The sequence below is a fragment of the Scomber scombrus genome, chromosome 4 (genome assembly GCF_963691925.1).
Source record: "Scomber scombrus chromosome 4, fScoSco1.1, whole genome shotgun sequence".
In the NCBI taxonomy this organism is placed as follows: Eukaryota; Metazoa; Chordata; class Actinopteri; order Scombriformes; family Scombridae; genus Scomber; species Scomber scombrus.
In genome coordinates, this window is record NC_084973.1 from 5,987,181 (window position 1) to 6,006,423 (window position 19,243).

At 39.2% G+C, this 19,243-nt stretch overlaps 1 protein-coding gene and 1 non-coding gene across 4 annotated transcripts; both read left to right on the forward strand.

Moving 5' to 3' along the window:
• The first annotated feature begins 33 nt into the window (after positions 1-33).
• trnag-ccc (transfer RNA glycine (anticodon CCC)) lies at positions 34-104 on the forward strand. Its single transcript has one exon. It is a non-coding gene; the product is annotated as a tRNA-Gly (tRNA).
• Positions 105-527: 423 nt separating this feature from the next.
• On the forward strand, positions 528-10,669 carry LOC133978954 (cytotoxic granule associated RNA binding protein TIA1). 3 transcript variants are annotated; one of them, XM_062417316.1, is made up of 13 exons: positions 528-704; positions 1,482-1,578; positions 1,861-1,959; positions 3,263-3,317; positions 3,793-3,880; positions 4,151-4,226; positions 4,396-4,504; positions 4,609-4,704; positions 5,413-5,497; positions 5,929-6,067; positions 6,312-6,410; positions 7,334-7,488; positions 9,215-10,669. In XM_062417316.1, exons 1-13 carry the CDS (start codon positions 676-678, stop codon positions 9,351-9,353), a joined length of 1,266 nt encoding a protein of 421 aa, XP_062273300.1. In that variant the 5' UTR covers positions 528-675; the 3' UTR covers positions 9,354-10,669. The 3 variants fall into 3 exon arrangements, with proteins under 3 accessions (XP_062273300.1, XP_062273302.1, XP_062273303.1); XM_062417318.1 differs by lacking the exon at positions 6,312-6,410; XM_062417319.1 differs by lacking the exons at positions 6,312-6,410; positions 9,215-10,669 and having other exon boundaries at positions 7,334-8,391.
• The last annotated feature ends 8,574 nt before the right edge of the window (positions 10,670-19,243 follow it).

Here is a 19,243-nt window from a genome sequence, read left to right on the forward strand (position 1 = left end):
GATAGGCTGCCTTCCCACAAATTGTGTCAGTGGGCGCCGCTGGTGTAGTGGTATCATGCAAGATTCCCATTCTTGCGACCCGGGTTCGATTCCCGGGCGGCGCACGTGTTTTTGATCCAGTGTATTTCAGTACCAAGATTAATAAAATGTCACAATGTAGCTTCTTATACATGGAAAATTGTATTAAATGACACTTAAAGTATAAAAATAACCCCGCTGTGTGATTTAATCTTGTATCTTTATAGGCGCCTTCCAGATGTGTGCAGCTGTTATTTTCTTCAAACGTGTTCTGATTGTATAACAATCACGATTAGGTTAATGAAAAATATTCTGCACGGTTATACAAAGCTGCAGTGAGTCAGTGTGTTTTCAGTTTACGCATACACAGATGTGGAGGCATATATCTCTGTGTGAGTGGGAGAAAGAGCGCTTGATTTTTGGCTTCATTTCAGCGCGCAGGTTGACGCTGCTGACGCTGCTCCTCCGCCATCTTCAACTTCCTATTGTTTGCATCAGACTGAGGCTGTCTGCGGTGTGTGTGAGCGCAGAGTCGGCCACAGATTTCTCTTGAAATAGTAGATATAACCTCTACGTTCGCCGCCGTTCAAGCTCAGCCACAAACCATTTGTATGTCATTGAATTTGGACCTCTCAGGACGCGACCACTAAAACCTTGATGATGGAGGACGATCAACCCAGAACCTTGTGAGTAGCAGCGGTGTCCCCGTGTATGTGCTGGAGAGCGAAAGGGCTCCGTCTAACTGCGGCGCGTCCCGAAATGTTTCCACGTTGTTGTTTCAGTTAAAAAAACTCAAAAAACCTTGTTATATTGACAGAAATGCTCACTGTATTCTCTGTTATCCGTTCATGTCGACAATAGCGACGTCTCAAAATGTTATAAAACAGCACAGCGTGTTTCAATGTGAACGTAAAGTTATGTGTTTTACCCATATAAATAGACGGTAACTAGTCTGAAAATGAAACTGAATGGCTCGCTAAAGGCTAGCGTAGTTAGCTTCAGGTGCTAGCCAGCCGCTTGTTCTTAAATGCTCACGCTGGGGTGAAAGCTAAGTTACACACGGAAAAGCAGAAGTGTTTTAATATAATTGAATAGTCTTAAATTAGCGCACTAAGGATGGGATGTAATTGCTTAAAGCACCGTCAGCAGCCAGCTCATTTAGCATGAGGCCCGTTTGTGCCGGCTAGCGTTATCTTTAGCTAGCTGGCAGACGAGCCACGTCAACGCTCAGAGAGACGGCCCGGGACTGCTTCACGAAGTGGGTGAACTCAGTCCAGTTGTGTGTGTAAAATAAACACTATCCACATTAGTATTTCGTCGACTATTGGCGTGTTTTTTTTCATTTAACACATGAGGTTGCTGTGGGTTGTAGCTAGCCCTGTTAACTAGCCTTTGTTTGCATGCTACTTCCTGTTTGACAAAGACTCAATCCCCCCCCCCTCCATCTCTCTCCTTGTCTGCAGGTATGTGGGGAATCTGTCCAGGGATGTCACAGAACCCCTCATTCTGCAGGTCTTCACACAGATAGGACCCTGCAAGAGCTGTAAAATGATAGTTGATGTGAGTATTAACCCCCCCCCCCCACCACACCTCATGGTGTGTATATATATATTCTTTTGCCTCTACTGAGTGACAGTCAGCAGTGGTTTAAAGGTTTGTGGTGCAGCTCATGATGTGTGTGAAAGTCTCAACCTACAGATGTATGTTACTGCTTTTCCTCTTCCCAGTCCATTATGTCAGGCCTAACACTCTAAGCTACAGTTGATGTTTTTTGTCATCTGTAGTAAGTAAATTGACCCCCGTGCTGTGGACTTAATGTCAGTCTTGTTTTCCCATTGACAGACAGCTGGAAATGATCCATACTGCTTTGTGGAGTTCTATGACCACAGGCATGCTGCTGCCTCATTGGCAGCTATGAATGGAAGGAAAATAATGGGTAAGGTAAGCTATCGTATCTACAGGGTGAGTGGGGACGTGTGGGGTAATATAGATTGTGTGCCTTTTTTTTTTTTTTTTTTAAAGAGAGCGAAAGGAGAGAAAAAAGGATATCCTAACCAACATGTGGTAGTTGAAGTAACCAGTGACCAAACCAGATCTTGAGCGTAACTCTTACCAAAAAGTAATCTCTGCTGCCTCCTAAATGTATTGGTCTTGAAATATTGGAAGCTGTGAGCATATTTGAGCATATTAAGCAAGGTGAGGTTTGAGCTTTGAGAGGATGTATATGAAAGGAACATAATTCACTCTTTACTTTAAAATTAAATCTTTAAGGTAGATATAAGAAAAGGTTGCAAAACAACAAGTCTGATAGGAGCTGGATGAAGCTTGGTTATTGAGAACAATGGAGCAGACCACTAACATCGTAATCCGCAACATTTAAGAGACCACAGGGCCTAATAAAAGAATATTAAAGTTGTCCTGGACGGTGTAATAATGAGCAGAGTTTCTGGATTCAGCACTAGGATAACACAACACACGGCAGCCCAAATGACTGGTGCTCAAACAACCACCCCTGTTTGAGGTGATGTGAGAGATGTTGGCAGCCACCAGGGGTGATCTTCGTAACTCATTTATGAATGCATTTGTTTTTATTGGCTTACACACTGTTGCAAGAGTTTACATTGTATCTTCCATTAATGGCGCAATGATACATTCATTGCACCAATGCCTGTTTCATGGTTAAGTAGTTCCCTTGTCCATTTGTGTCACTGTCGGAGTCACAAGTTGCAAGGCCATTTGTTACAAATGTTCCTAACTCTCTGGCCCTGTGCCCAGTAGGAACATCTGCTCTACTGTTGCATAATTTAATTGGCAATTTATTCTTAAGCCCAACTTTTGAAGTTTGTAAACAAAATAAACTTTTTCTTTTCTCAAAGCCTATTAACGTATTACAAGAATTTGTTGGAGATATAATCTTCAGCAAGGATCTCCAAGTAAAACTATCTTAAGGTAGCTGAGATCGTAAAATTCAATAGATGCATTTGCTTAATGCATCTATTGCATCTATTAAATTATGCCAGTTGATAAACTCAGGAAAGATGTGAGGGAAAGGCACCATAGCACAATAGATCTCAAATCTATTTTTAATGTTGATTTTGATCATTTTTCAGTACCTTTTTTTTTTTTTTTTTTTTGTAAGTCAGCTGTTAGAACATAGTCGCTTATAGTAGATATTCCCAGGCTGTATTGTAAATGATGTAAACATACCCCACCTGTCCTGTTCTTTCTCTGCCCCTCTCTGCAGGAAGTCAAAGTCAACTGGGCCACGACGCCAACCAGCCAGAAAAAAGACACAAGTAGTAAGTATAAGGGTTTCTCAGTATCCCATTGATACAGCGGAAATCTGATTGATCAATGTAGAAATATTGCAAATGACAGGAAAATATGGCATTTGTTTACATTGAAATCACACTTTCATATTTTAATGTAGTGAATAGCATAGAATGTCTTTATTGTCATTGTCCAAGTACAACGTAATTTAAACGCAATCCTTAAAAGTGCAAGAAAATAATAATAAGTAATTTAGCAGGCTTCTAAAAAACAAAAAAACACATTACCACAAACAAAACAATTTAGTCACACCGCAGCATTAAACGTCATAGAAACTTGTCTGGAATGTGACTTTGCTAAGTTGACACTCCTGTTCGTCTTTCCTGTACAAACTGATACAAATTTGCATGTTCAGGTAGAAAGCCACACTCTTGGAAAAGAAGTACTTAATGTAGTCTAACATATGTATAAAATGTGTTTTTTTAACTTTTTTTTTTTTAACAGATCACTTTCATGTGTTCGTTGGAGACCTCAGCCCAGAAATAACTACAGAAGACGTCAAAGCTGCCTTCGGTCCATTCGGCAGGATATCGTAAGTATCAAGCTAATGTTTACTAACAAACATGAATAACTTGAAGGATAGATGGAAGAAATAAGGCTGGGCTGTGATAAAGAGAAGTTAGTCCCTGTATTGGGACACACTGATAAAACCTGTTTATGAATAAAAATGGAAGAAACATTGGGAAGTTACACACATAGAAGGAATGCCCCCAGGACATGAGATTAATCATGTCGCTCATGTAGAAACTCAAAAGTGCATTCATGTTGTTTCTGATGTTATTCTGTTGCTGTTTGTTCACAGAGATGCCCGCGTTGTGAAAGATATGGCTACAGGGAAATCTAAAGGCTATGGCTTTGTGTCTTTCTTCAACAAATGGGTAAGTACACAAGAAACCCAACGTGCCAAATTGTTCTCGGTGCAACATCACATTAAAAACCACTGTTAATGTGGAGCTCTCATTTTCATAAAACATACACCCTGAAGAAATAACTCACAGTATTAGACGGCAGCTCTGTGAAATAACCAGATGCTTTCTCGGTTTGCAGGATGCAGAGAACGCCATTCAGCAGATGGGTGGTCAGTGGTTAGGGGGCAGACAGATCCGAACTAACTGGGCCACAAGAAAGCCCCCCGCCCCAAAGACCACCTATGAAAGTGCGTCATCATAAATAAAGCAGATAATTCACGTGCTTCCAAAGGATGTTGGATTCATGTGTTAACAGCAGCATCATCTCTATTTCCCCCCCCCCCTCTGGCAGATAACTCCAAGCATCTATCCTTTGATGAAGTAGTGAACGAGTCCAGCCCCAGTAACTGCACCGTGTACTGTGGCGGAGTCAGCACAGGACTGACAGGTATACACATTACCACTAGTATTATTAATGATGCTGAGGGTAGAAGTGTGAAGTTAGCTCAACAAAGAGTAATGATAAATATATAGTGGCAAATAAGCTAATGAGCACTACTTTAAAGGAAAAATCTGTCGTTATTACTAACAATTAATTGATTCTACCAACAAATATTGTGCCACATAACTCAAATGTCCAAAAACAAGTAAAAAGAGGTACAAGTCATATTATTGCATTGGCTGATAAATTCCATCTTTATAATAAACACAGCCATGTATTTCACTACTCTCAGCTTGTCAGTAGAAAAACAGAGGAGCATGTTCAGTGATGTCATTGTACTCTGTATTCATATTGATCGCATGAAAGATTATGTGTCCCAATGCAGTAGTTGGGCTCTTGGTGTTTTTGAGTGATTATGATGTTCTTTGGAATGGAGAAATAAACCAAATCAATACTTAGTAGCAGAATACATTCATTTGGCATGTTTTCAAGGGGGTTATTGTTTATAAAGGAATGATAAAGTAACACCAGCATCATCCATAAGTGTAAAAATGTTCATTCCTGCGGTGTTTATAGCAAAATTGTGAGCTATGGTTTAAACATACCACTGACAGAGTTCTACTAGAGGATGTTAGTATGCAGCAAGTGTTCTTTCATGAAGCATCAACCCACATAGAAACAATATCTGATGTTCCCTCTCTGTTTGACTTTCAGAACAACTGATGAGACAGACTTTCTCTCCTTTTGGACAAATTATGGAAATCAGAGTTTTCCCTGACAAAGGCTATTCATTTGTGAGGTATATGGAAGTTTCATAATTCCTTTTTGCTTATTTTTTCTTTCAAGAAAGGTTTAAGTATGCTGCACTAGTCACCAGAGGCTATGCCATATAATTAAGGGCTGATACTGAGAATGTAGGGAAATGTAGTTTACTATAAGGGAGGAGAGAAAAGCAGACCTGGATCTGGTTTGAGAACTGCTGATGTCAAATGTTTTTAGTGATAAGACTGCTTTCCATTCTTGAGGAAGGAATTTTGCTCTAACCTGCTTCAAGTATCAACTTTAAGTCTTCTGTATATTTCTTTAAAGAGCAAGTAACAAGTAAAAAACATTCGTCCTCTTGTCATACTGTAATAGATCACATCTCCAGCAGCGGTCAGGTCACCAATGCTGAATAAATATACATGAAACAAGGTTCAGCATTTCCTTACTGTTTCTGTTTTTGTCCAGGTTTAACTCCCATGAGTCAGCAGCCCACGCCATTGTGTCGGTGAATGGCACTGCATTAGAGGGCCACATAGTCAAATGCTACTGGGGTAAAGAGACCCCGGACATGATGAACCCCATGCAGCAGATGCCTATGCCCCAGGTAAGGAAATCATGTACTGTACATGCTGTATAGAGAGATATAACTTGAACAGTACATTTGAACCACACAAACAATAATATAGTGTATTTTAATGGGACATCAACCAGGAAGATAACTCTTATGTAATAGGATCCTTTATAGTAGCAGCGTTGTTCAATCTGTCAAAATATCAGTGGTTGAAATTGTGATACAAATACTGAAGTACAATTAAGGCAACACATTGATTTTGATTCATAAATAATAGATGCACCGATCAATTGGCCACCGATCGAAAACGCTGGTTTCAGCTGATCAGCATGGACCAGTGAACGGCCACCATCAGTCTCATATGTCCGATATACTGGTAACGTTACAGCATGTCTCCTGCAGTTTCAACTTATTTACTCGTTATATTTACCAGCAACATGTCGCACACCGTCATCACGAACACCAACAGGCACGGTTCAGACGACGGCCTGAACACGGGCTACATGAGCTCAGTGCCCTTGTAATGACATGGGGATTTATATTTAGGAAATTACAAAATATTCTAGGTGAAAAATATAGTGGGAAAGTATTTTGATACCCACCAGAGTTTGCACCATAGTCTGCACCACTGACAAATATTCTATCAGTGTTTTACTGTGAGTTGACTTGATGAATGAATTTAAAAGTTCATCATGTAGTTGAAAAACAAACACTTCATTAAAAAAAGGTTGCAAATAATGTTTGTATATGCTGGCAATTATAGTTTCTAGAAAGAAAGAAAATCAGAATCAAAACAGAATCAGCTGAGAAAATTGGTGAATCCCTAATAAAAAGACAAGACCATGTCATTTTTTTATTTAACACTGTCTCTTCACAAAAACAGTCAACCAACAGAAGCATTTTGTCTATTTCTATAGTGGTTTTATAGCTGTGCTCCTCCCAGTGACACACTTTGTCCTGGCTGAAACGTTTTTTTTTAAAAACACGTCATTCCATCACGTGTTGGGCTGATGTTTGTCCAGTCACTTATCCATGAAGAGGTTGTGCAAGTTCTCGGAAGGAAAACACCGTTATGAAATATCCTGGTTAAGTTAGGATGGACAGGAATGAAAGGAATGGTACTTTAAAAATACCAACAGATTTGTCTATTCTGTTTAGTATTCAGTCTAAAATATGAATACCCTTATGTTAAAAGATAATTAAATAAGATACTAGTTAATCATTAGTGAGTGATGTATTTTTGGTGAGTTGATCTAATGCCTGAAGCCATACTTAAAGCATTCTCTGTTGGCCCTGCAGCAGAACAAGATGGGCTTCCCTGCAGCAGCCCAGCCCTACGGCCAGTGGGGCCAGTGGTACGGCAACGGGCCTCAAATCGGCCAGTACGTCCCAAACGGGTGGCAGGTCCCCACCTACGGCGTGTATGGCCAGGCCTGGAACCAGCAGGGCTTCAAGTAAGTAGCACGGTGTGCACAGGGCTCCCCTTCACCGCCTCCTCCTACTACAGCACCACCAGAGTACCCCCCCAACCCCCCATCAAGACCGGGGCAGCGAGAGCCAGCTCTGGCCACAGGAGGGAGCCATGACCTCCCTCCCTTCCTCCCTTCCTCCCTCTCTCCCCTCCCAACCCCAATACCACCTCCCCCATTTTTCCTCCCCGCCCCTCACCTCGATCGTCTTGAGAAGATTGAGGGGAGAAAAAAAAAACAGCACACACATACACACCAAACAATCTGAACTTTCATTTTTGTTGTTGATCATGTTTCAAATAATTGAAGGGTTGTTTTTTTTTTTTGGCCCCAAAACGGCATCTCTGATTAATGTTTCTGTCACTTGAATTCTAGCTCACTATAGCACAAAACTGTCAGCCATTCCAAAAAAAAGGATTGTTATAAAACTGCCTTAAAACTAGCTAAAAGCGTACTTTTTTTTGAATTTCAATGGACTGGATAATTGATCACATATAAACTCTAAAAGCCCAGCTCTAAGTTCTCACTCACTGTTCTCACTCAGAGACAGTTTGGTGATGAAGAAATGCATTTCCCTTGTGTCCCCACTGTCTGTAAGGACTCTGTTCTTTAAGTTGTTTTTTTTTTTTTTTTTTTGTATGTCAACATTCATGTCATAGCTCTTTTTTTTCTTCATTACATTATTTTCATTTTGATTTCAATGATCTTATTTTTTACATCGAACCTGAAGATTTGATCTGTATATGGATGTCAGCCAGACATGTTAAATATCAGTATAATTTTGTTTTTATTCAGACAGCCTATGTGTAGTGGCGGTTTTTTTGTTTTTTTTGTGCACCCAAGAAAAAAAATAATAATAAAGGAAAGGCCGCATGTTGTTTTTGTTGACCGTCTAGCATTATTGGTGAACACCTGTATAAATAAATAAATAGGCACAAAGTGTGAGGTAGATGTAAACCGAAAGCAGTGATGGTTGTGTTTCAGTTGTCAAATGTACAGTAAATGCACAGTTCCTCAGACGGGGCGGGGGGCGGCCAGGCCTCTCTCTTTTGACTTGAAATTTGAAGATAAACTTTGTATAAGCTGTCAAAACTCCACACTGAACTTCTAGGATATTCTTTTGACTATGAATGATAAAGACGTTTAACATACATCATACATGTGAATTAGGTTATTCGCTTTTTACCTTTTAGTGGCCAAATGTAGTCATGTTTGGAAGCGAAGTGAAGATAATCCACCCTGTTCTTTACCGTGTATCTCTCTCTGTAGGCTTGTTACAGGTTTTTTTTTTTGGTTTTTTTTTTTTGAGGGGGGTGGTTAGGGGTGGGGATGGGGTGGGGGTTAGAAAGGTATATTTAGCTATCTGCGCTTAGCCTGTATGCTCTTTGTCTGCTTGTCCACCCATGTTTAATCAAATTACACTTACCTAAGCCCCTCCCGAGATCCCTCCACTTTCTGTTTTTTGTTTCCCCTTGTTTTTTATTTTATTTTGCTAGCTTGATTTTTTTTTTTGCCCAGCCTGCCTCACCCTCACTACTTCTGATAACTCTTGTTTGCCTTCTTGTTCTCATTCTAGCCTGTCCAGATTCTAGTAGCTCTAATATATACCGTCCCTTTTGGCTCCCTTTCGCCTTGTCTCTTCTAACCTGCTGGCATTTTGTCTCTTTCTCTCTCTCCCTCCCTCTCTCTCTCTTTACCTTGTTTTTTGCAGTCACTTACCGGCCAGTGCTGGGTGGACTGGCATGAGCGCCATCAGTAACGGTGGGGTTATGGAGCCTACACAGGGATTGAATGGGAGTATGCTAGCCAACCAGCCTGGTATGGGAGCCGCAGGATACCCCACACACTGATAAGGGGGGCAGGGTGCGAGATTTGTCAACCGTCAGCCTCTTATTGGCTGTAAGGTGCCCCGCGGGGCTGTGTAACACCGCCTCCATCTGTGGCAGGACTAAGACTTTTACTGGGATGTGGAACCTAATGGGAAGGTTGTCTATAGGAGATGTAAATGGGATTTCATTGGGGGGAGGGAGGGGTTGAGGTAACGGGAGCCAGGGAAGGAGCGATTTGATCCACAACAGGTATTTACATCCTTTGTGGTAGCCAAGACTGGCCATGAACCAGGGCTCTTACCATTTTTAAGTTAACTGTAAATGAGTATAAAACTGTAAAGGAGAAACTTTTGGATTTTTTTTTTTTTTTTTTGTCGGGTTTTACAAATTGCTTCCATTTTCACATCTTTCCTCTCAGTAACTCTCAGAGGTTTGTCTACCTTTTCTTTTTTCTTTTTTTTTTAAAGAAACTGTTAAAGTCTGAGTCGTGCTATGAACTTTAGTTATTATTTGAGAAATGGAAATCTGTTTAATTTGTTCTCATTCTCTCTCTTGGATTAAAATCAATTGCAGGGATTGTTGCCACTGCTGTTTCTCTGTAAGGGCAGATAAATATTGCACAGTTTTTCCTCTCTTGTACTGGGACAAATTTGACAACCAAGAGCGTTTCTTTCTTTTTTTCTTCCTTTTCTTTTTTTTTTCTTTTGCATTCCATTTCTCCTTCATATCTTTCGGACAACCTGCAAATCTTTTTTTCGCCACGTGTAAATAACCATTCATTCATTTGAAACGATGTAAGTAAAATGCTACTGTTAACTGTGGGTGCTTGCTTTCTTTTTTTTTTTTTGTTTCGATAACTCAACAGTTAACTCCAACATTGTACGTAGCAGAGTGGCACTATTAAACGTGACACTGGCACAGTGCAACACACATGATTCTTCCATGCAGGGATAAGACAGCATTGCCATGCAGTGCATACTTTAAAAAAAATTTAACACACTTCAAATGTTAAAGGGTGAACATGTTTGACACTTCTGATGTTTTTTAAATATCTATTGAAACGCCAGTATTTTATATCAAACATCTGAGTGGATTCAACCTTTACACTTTGCTCTTTTTGCCAGAGAAATGGGGAGGCCTACAATGTAACTGTTGCCTTATAGAGCTGGTTTCTTTTAGCTGACAAGATACTCTTTTTAATTAGGCAGTGCCTACAGACATTTTCAGACCCTTTTGTTTAGAAAGGTGTTAGCCCTGAGAACTGATGACTCTGCTACTGTAATCAATGTTTTCTTGCTTTGTCCAATTAAAATGCTAATGCACACAAACCACAATAAGTGTTGATTTTCATTTGTTTCATGGAGAGTATTCTGCAGGGCCTCTATGGAGTCCTTACTAGGAAATTACATTTTATTGTAAGACTTATTTTCTACGTTTGATAGCGGTGGGGTAAGTACATCCAGTTATACAGTCATCTCTGAAGTCGATTGTAGTTGTACAAGTTCTGAAGCTACCTGACCTGTTTGTTACTCGAGCTGTAGCAGAACACATAACTTTATATTAGAAGACTAGCTTTTATTTTCTTTGTCAACTTACACTTCAAGATAGAGATTATTTATAAGGTGTAGAATTCTATGGATATTTTACCTGATTGATTGTTGCCCTGCTAATGTTACCTGTGCATGAACATATTTGTCATGAAGGAAAGTAAGGTGTGGCCTACAGTTGGGCTTTATTGTGTAGCCGTTAATCTTCCTGAGTATTGTTAGATTCTGAATGTGTTAAACATACAAGGTAATTGTCCAACTAAGGCAGGACATTTTAATTTGGTGGCAGAACATTAAAGCTATAGTAAGTTAAGTATTTTAGAAGCTTTTTTTTGTTCCATTTGTTAAAGTGGGTATACTGTAGAAAGTGAGGGGGACTGTATAAATTGCACCAGAGAAAACAAAAGAAAAAATATCAACTGAAACATGCTCCTGGGACTATTTCCTGTAGTGCAGGGAAACAACAGTGCCTCATCAACAACACCATAGAAAGAGACTTTCAGTGGAAGTGAACTTGAAGTGAAAACCTCACTTGATTCAAACAGGGATGTGAGACACTCAATAGTTGTGTGTGTGTGTGTGTGTGTGTGTGTGAGTTTGGTAGTTTACACTGTTGTAAAAAAACTGCCTACCTCAGCTTTAACAGAAAAGAGGAACAATATGACGGACATAGAAGAGAAAGTGAGAAATGGCATGAAGAACAACTTAATGACAGTATAGCTATCATTCATCATGAAACACTTAAGATTAGAATTTGTAGTGTTTCCACTGACGTAAAAGACAAGCCTGCACAGCTTCCTTGTTGTTCCCAAACACTGCCAATAAATATTAATGATGATTGAATTACATTTCACATCTTTAGTACATCTTGACAGTGAGCCAGCATGTGTGACACAATACCAGGAACCTGAAACTGAGGCACTTGAATGGAATGCAGACATAATGGCTGATATTAATTACACCTGTTGTGCTATTACATGTCTAAATGTCTGAGTTGAAAAAGGTCTTTTGTGTTTGAAGCAATTAAACCTTTCAGACTTCAGACATTTCAAAAGAGAAACGCTGTATGAATGGTGGGATATCAAATGCAAACCTGACTGACTGAATGTCAAGTCAAGACTATTTATTTATAGAGGACATTTAACATTTAGACATTTAACATTGACCAAAGTCCTTTACAGAGAGATTAAAATGTGATTGATTGTTACAGACCAACAAAACCACAGCATCAAAAAATAAAAACACAGTCATGAATGAGATGAGATAAAAAGAAAGGACAAACAGCAGTGCACACACATGCCAGAGTGTGGTCATACATGACTTCTTTAAGATAACTGAGAGGCTAGAGTGCTGAAGGGGGGGGGGTTCTTTAGACAGGTTTTAAAGATATCGGTGGAGGGGGACGATCTAAATTTGGTCCAACGACTGAAAAAGCTCGATCGCTATTGGTTTTTAACTGGGTGAGTGGGATGGAGAGCACTGATTGGTCAACGATGCATTAATATTTATTAGTTGTGGCCTCTAATTTTGAGGTAGTTGCATTTAAACAGGATTATTTAGCAAGTGAACTGATGAAGAATTATAGAAAAGTTCAGATTTAAACTGTTGAAGAAGTGTCAAAGGAGTATTTATCACCAACACCCAACAAGCATGTTATTCAAATCTGGACTTCCTTATTCTTCACTGATACAGTTCAGTGGTCTGGATCCCTGTGGTTACATTACAAGCACATAGCCCACAGATTCACAGTTCACAGATTATCACCGTCAACCAAAAGAATGAAGCAGTGGAAACATCATGACACATTTTAATCTAATAAAGAGGCTCAAAACTACTTCTAAGTTACTTCCACTGGTGTCAGACAACCAATTTGGTGGGTGCGGTGGTGCCGGCCTCGTGCAGTAGATGGCGCCCTCAGTCTATGTTTCCTGCATGCTGCTGTGGAGCAGGTGGCCAACGTTGCTGTAATCTTGCACATTGTCACTCTAACATCAGTCAAAATGACAGGGTGTTAAATGACTGATGGAGGTGTGTGTGTTTTTAAGCAAAGAGTCGTGCGTACGTGTGAACAAATATCACACATGGAATTTGTTTTTAATGTTATTTTGTGTGTCTTTCTCAGTCTGAATTGACCCGTTTTTGCCACCTTTTTCTTATTTCTTTCACTTTTTCCAGAAATGTATATCCAACACTGTGTATACTGTGTGAGTGTTACAGAGTTGCTATTCAGCCTTGGACAGCCATGCAGTCTGCCTGGCTGGAATAACAGGCAGCAAGAGCTGACAGGCTGATAAATGGTTTGTCTTTTCGCAGCTGCTCAGCCAGGACCTGACTGGGCTTAATGGACGGAGAGTCTGTTAGAGAGAAAGAAAGAGAGAGAGAGAGAAAGAGAGAGAGAGAGATGTCAGGAGATGAGTTAGTGAGCAGATTACAGCTGAAATCAATCAAAAGTGGCCACGCTCCCTTTCTCTGTTTGTCTGTCCTGCTTCCTTTCTATCATCTTTTTTATACTTCTGTTAAAATGACACCTTTCCTCTGAATGATATCCTTGTCATGGTTAGGAGTCCATGCTTGCACAGATAATAAACGCTGAGGAGGAGTCACAAATTATCTCACAAATTATGCTGACTAACCAACTCTTCCCACTCTGACAGAAGTGAGGTGTAAAATGTGGGAGTAACCGGCTCAATGTTTTACAAAAAGTAGGTTTGTAGTAATTGTTAGCTCATCAATGCTGCATTGATGTCTTCATTTAGTGTGTTTCTCATTTTCTTTCTTCTTTCTTTTCTTTTCTTTTCTTTTCATTGCTTTGTATTGTTTTGTTTTATCTGGGAGGAGGTCCACCCTATAAGCCTATGACTTCACATCTCCCATCACATCTGTTACCTGTTTGTAAGATGTTAATAATTCAATAAATAAAAAAATAAGAACGGAAGAAAAAAGGCTGTCTGTACAATGTGCTGGTTTTAATCCTTTTTATTATACACTGGAATTTATTGCAGCTCCACTGTCAAGCCAGTTATTTAAATCTTCTTCTGACAGGTGTTGATTCATAGTATTTTTCTTTTTCCTGTTCCTTTCCTTCCATACACCCATTGTTTATCCAGATTAGTGACCTTATCTTTTTTGTTTAAACTTGTTTAAACTCTATAATTAAATGTAAATGTATGAATCTGCCTTATTGAGCAGATTGAGTGCTTCTTCAGCGTAGGAAAACATTCAAACACTCCTCCTCTACTTTTGCACCGTGACTTTCACTGGCGTCAGTTAATCATGATGGACCCCAGTCCAAAAAGGATTTTTGGCCCCACTCAACTTGAGATTCACACATATTCAGTTTCACATATTCAGACATGAACTTATCTGGTGTGTAAATAGAGAGGTTATGGAAATTTGCAAGAGGAAATAATTCCTCTAACAAATGAAAAACTGAACTCACAAGCAGTAAAACACACCTTTGAATCTAGTCAGTATACTCTTCTACAGTCTGCTACAGCCATACTTTCTCTAGTAGGACCAGTAGCTTACAGTGGCTAACATTAGCTTATGTTAGCAAACCTTTGGTAAATATTGCCGCAGACGGTACTGAATCAGTTTTTTTTTACGACTCTTTTTTCCACTTGTGTTTCTGTTACAGTGTTATTTAAACAGCTCAGCTTTAGTTTAGTATTATTCCATCATTGTCAGCAGTAGCCACTGTGGCAGCTATTCAGAGAAAGCTTGCATTATGTTGCTTTAAGATGATGTATCTATGTGGCGTTGTGCTGTGTGAGGCTGCAGGATTTTTTAGAACTATGAAGCTGTGATTAAGGTTCAAACCAGAGTCTCACAGGGTTTAAACGAAGTAAATTCAATCCTAACCACTGTTTATGCAAAATCTCTAAATGGTCCATAAATTTGTGAGGCACAGACACACACACACACACACACACACACACTTTAAAAAATACATGTTGGGCAAGCTGATTTTAAATCATGCAACAAAGAAAATATAACAGGCTGTCAGTCTGAAAACAAGCCCCACTCCCTGCCAAGCAGACCAATCAAATATAATACAATCCTATTGGCAGAATAAACTGGAAATGTAATAATAACAAAGATAGAAATTAGTTATTGGAAGGTATATAAACTGCTTTGGCTGCACTGTGTTTTAAGAAGACCGGCCCAGTTGTTAATAAGCATACTGTCTGCACCATTTGAGAGATGGAAGACCACATCTGCAGTAACTGACAGGCCCATGGATGGGCCCCGTCACCCTGTGGTTCTGGATTGTGGGAATCTGCTGGATCATGGTGTGTGTGTGTGTGTGTGTGTATTTCAGGTGGCTGACTAGTACCGACTAGGCTGGAGTACTGTACAAAGTGTGCTGAGGCAGAAAACAAGAGAGCTGAGGAATACGTTGAGGGCTTGAGGGACACGAGGTGCCCTGTGAATTGTTTGAGTGAGCAGCGTCTGTGTGTGTTTGTCTGTGTTTCCATGCAAGTGACAGCTTGCTGCAGCGGCTGACAGCAAATAAACATGTTCCAGTAATTAACCTTGACAGGCCCAATGTGGTGCCAACAGCAGACACCTGCTAATGACACAATTAATCCATAATTAAGGCATTCTGTCACACCACGCTCACACACATACACAGTTACTGAACATTTTGTGTGTGTGTGTGTGTGTGTGTGTGTGTGTGTGTGTGTGTGTGTGTGTGTGTGTGTGTGTGTTGGAGAGTTTGGTGCAGGCAAATACAGTAGGCACTATTAAAAGAGCATAAAAGTCATATCAATGATAATACTTTGCTTTAAAGTTGTACAGATGAATGTTAATCTGCTAATCCCTCAAGGCTGAAATAAGACATTACTTCCCCACATTGCTATTTACTGAGTCAAAATATTACTTTCAATTAAAAGTGTAGAAGTGTGTTCAGTGGACAACTACTGTATAAAGACCTATTTACTATATGGACAGCAGATAAATGCTAGTGTATTCTTTTAATCCTTACATACTGTTCATATTCTACACCCTCGCAGTATGTACTGGGTCAATTTTAACCCAGTCTATGAACCCCCTCATAAAAAGTGTCTATACCAAATGTTGAACCACAGATCTGTTTAGAATCAATCTTCATCAATATAACATCTAACATCAATATTCGATCTGACTGATCAATAAGAGCAGAGAGAGTGTATTTTTTGAAAAACATCAACGATCACACTATATCATGTCCTATTTTACGTAAGACATGAAAATATAACATAGCAATAATGATGTAAATGTATTTTATGTAAAGTGAAAAAGACAAGAACTTAATGGAACTGTGGGGTTTATTGTATAACCATTAGAGCCATCAGTCTTCACTGCTACATCATAAAAAGAAATCCTCATAACTACTATCTTATAAAAATATAACATTTGTGTGCATTTTGGGCCACTTGAGGATAAGTCATCAAATTATAGGGTAAAAGACATTTGGGGTGTTTTTACAGGGTCAAATTGGACCCGAACAGTATGTAAGGGTTAAGAATGTACAATGTTTGCTGCAGTCAAATACTGACCTCTATATGTAATTCAGGTATTTTGCTGACTCTGTTTTAACATCTTTGTATTTTGTATTACAGCATGGATTCACACCTTTTGCACTACAAGCTGGCTGCAGACAGACGTGAAGGTTTCCGTTACGAGCTGCGGAAATGTGTAACTGAACCGGGTGATGTACAGCAGGCATAAAGAGAGCTCAAGTCATGGTTTTTCGCTGAGAGGACGACTGACCTGATGTTCACACATGTCTGAAGTCAACAGTGTAAGTTCCCCTTGTATTTCCATTGCGTTGCATGATCAGCACATAAAAATGAAGCATTTTATGCCTTTTTAAGATGTTTTGCAATAATGATACAGTTTTGATTGTATTCTCTGTTTTGTGGTTGGTTTAATCAACTGCTATTTACTTTTAAATTGTATGCTGAGTTACATTGTTTTTTAATTAAAGGATAGGGCTAAGATTATTCTCCATTTTTCTCATTTCCAGTGAATCCCATGTTAAGACCAAAAACAACAACAAATCATCCGTCACTCCGTACTTCTAACCTCTTCACTGTCTTTGTGTGAAAGCCCTCCACTGTAAATGTAAATCTTTTAAAACAAGCCACACATACATCACCTCATTTTAAAAACAGACTCGGTAAATTTCTAAAACTGCTGGCCACTGTAGTTTGTAGCAAATATTACTCAATCAAGTATAAACAGTGCATTTGTAAGGGAACTATTTTCAGCTGCGGATTAATACACATTTGGTGCTATAGAGAGTATTTCAGCAGCAAGACAGTGCTAAATAAACTACAGTGGTCACTTTCATCATCTTTGGTTTTTGTGGGAGTATATACAATATGAGTTATCCTTCAAACCCTGTTAAAATGTTCTTTATATTACGATGAAGTTTGACACATAGACTGATGGAATGGATGTGTGACAGATTTAACCAGTTTCATCAGCTTACTGCCCCCCTTTGCAAGTTCTACAGCTCCTAAAATCTGCTTCATATTTGTGTGAAAATATATATATAAAATAATCATTATACTTGGGCAATTTATCCAGGATTTGCTGGCCAGTTACTGCAAAGTCTGAGGCTCCCACTGCATTTGCAAGCTAAGCTGAAGCAGATGAGAACTTGCAGATATTTTAAAAACCAACTCCCTCAAGTACTTTATTTCCCACGTCTCTCTGGCCCCATTTTGTACTGTTTTGGTTGCCAGACCGGATTCTATCTGGACGCAGCTTTTGGCACCTTAATCCCTCTAGTGGTGCAGCAAGGTAATCTATATGTTTCTCTTTATGGCACCTATCTGCTGAGTAAACACTAACCATGACTGACTAAAAGCCATTTCCTATCTTGCTGCTCGATATTTATGATGAGGCAAAAAATACAAATGCTGTCATCTGTACATGCTTTATCTGAAGTCGATTACATCATGTCACCATTTATGTCTGCTATTCCCACAAAGATGATTGGTGACCTACAATACAGCTATTAATCACACCGACCAAATACTGATGATAATATGATATCTGTTGACAAGTAGTGCTTTGTTAGTCCCAGTCGTACAGTTGATATTGGCTACTGTGAAAGTTTTTGAGCTGGATGATATTAGATGCAGAAACTCTGCCCTGGTTTAGTTTTGAGTGAATTGATGTCCCTGTTTAATATTCCAGCACAATATTCAGCACACTCCAAGGACTTGTATTAATGTTAAACAATACATCCAGTATAAATATTAAAGATTTACTTCTGTAGTTATGCTACTAACTTTAAATAAACTAGTACATGGTGTTAAAATTAACTTGTTCCAAAGTTCCGGTTTTAATCAGAAAAACACAAAATTGAGGTTACATGAAAACAGAGAGGGCACATCTCTAGCACGCATTATTTGCATTTGTACTCATGGCAATGATCCCATTTAGTTGGCTAAATTTGTATTTGTGTGTGTGTGTATATGTGTGTGTGTGCATGCTGTGGTAGCTGAATCCTCTCATCCTCAAAGAGCCCGGTTCACACACTATCATATCTATGGCTTAACTGATAATGATCTTTGGCTTTTGAAGAGCAAATTAATATTATCATAGGACATTAAAAGGGGCACTCCAATGGTTAAGTATTGCACTTTCATAAACTTGAGATACTTAGAGAGACATTATAAAAAAGAAGTGTCAAAATTAGTGCAGCAGAGTGCAAAATATTTGGATTTTGAAACCCAAGAATGGGTCAAACTCCAAAAAGGCTGGATCCTTCATTTCCCATAATGCAACGCAATAACACCCTTCATTATACCTTCCCAAGCCCAACCTAAGATAACTTGGAGACATATTCTATCAGACTTGATGAAATTGCCCAGTGGCATATAACACACTGTACAAATCTTTCACATAAAAATCACGAGTGCCCCTTTAAAAATGTAAAATGTTCGTTTTGCTAGCTAGTCCTGTGAACTATCCAGAGTATGAATTGACACTGTTTTGGAAATTTGAATATTTTAATGGTGTTGTCCTGCTTTGTTTAGCAGTGGAAGCAGAGATCGTAGAGATGGATATTGTAAAACTTGACCAAATAAAACTATCTTCATGGTTACGTTACTCAAAAGGGAAGTCTAAAAATATACTTGTTGTAATTTGGATGAACTGGCCCGGCAAGTTTAATGAAACTGGGCCAAAAGCTCATAAAAAAGAGCGAGACAGGTGTCATTGCAGGTCTTAAAGTCTGTCGAGTCGGTTGAATAATTCGAGGAGGTCGTACATTTATCCTAGTGGACTGGTTGATATCTTGTTTTTCATAAAACGCCAACACTGGCCTGACTTTTAGTGAACCGTTATATCAGTCCAACTCTA

Coding starts and splice junctions, on each gene's coding strand:
- LOC133978954 (XM_062417316.1), top strand. CDS start 676: ATGATGGAGGACGATCAACCCAGAACCTT. Junction 1,960..3,262: donor GAAGGAAAATAATGGGTAAG/GTAAGCTATCGT, acceptor CCCTCTCTGCAG/GAAGTCAAAGTCAACTGGGC. Junction 4,505..4,608: donor CCCAAAGACCACCTATGAAA/GTGCGTCATCAT, acceptor CCCCTCTGGCAG/ATAACTCCAAGCATCTATCC.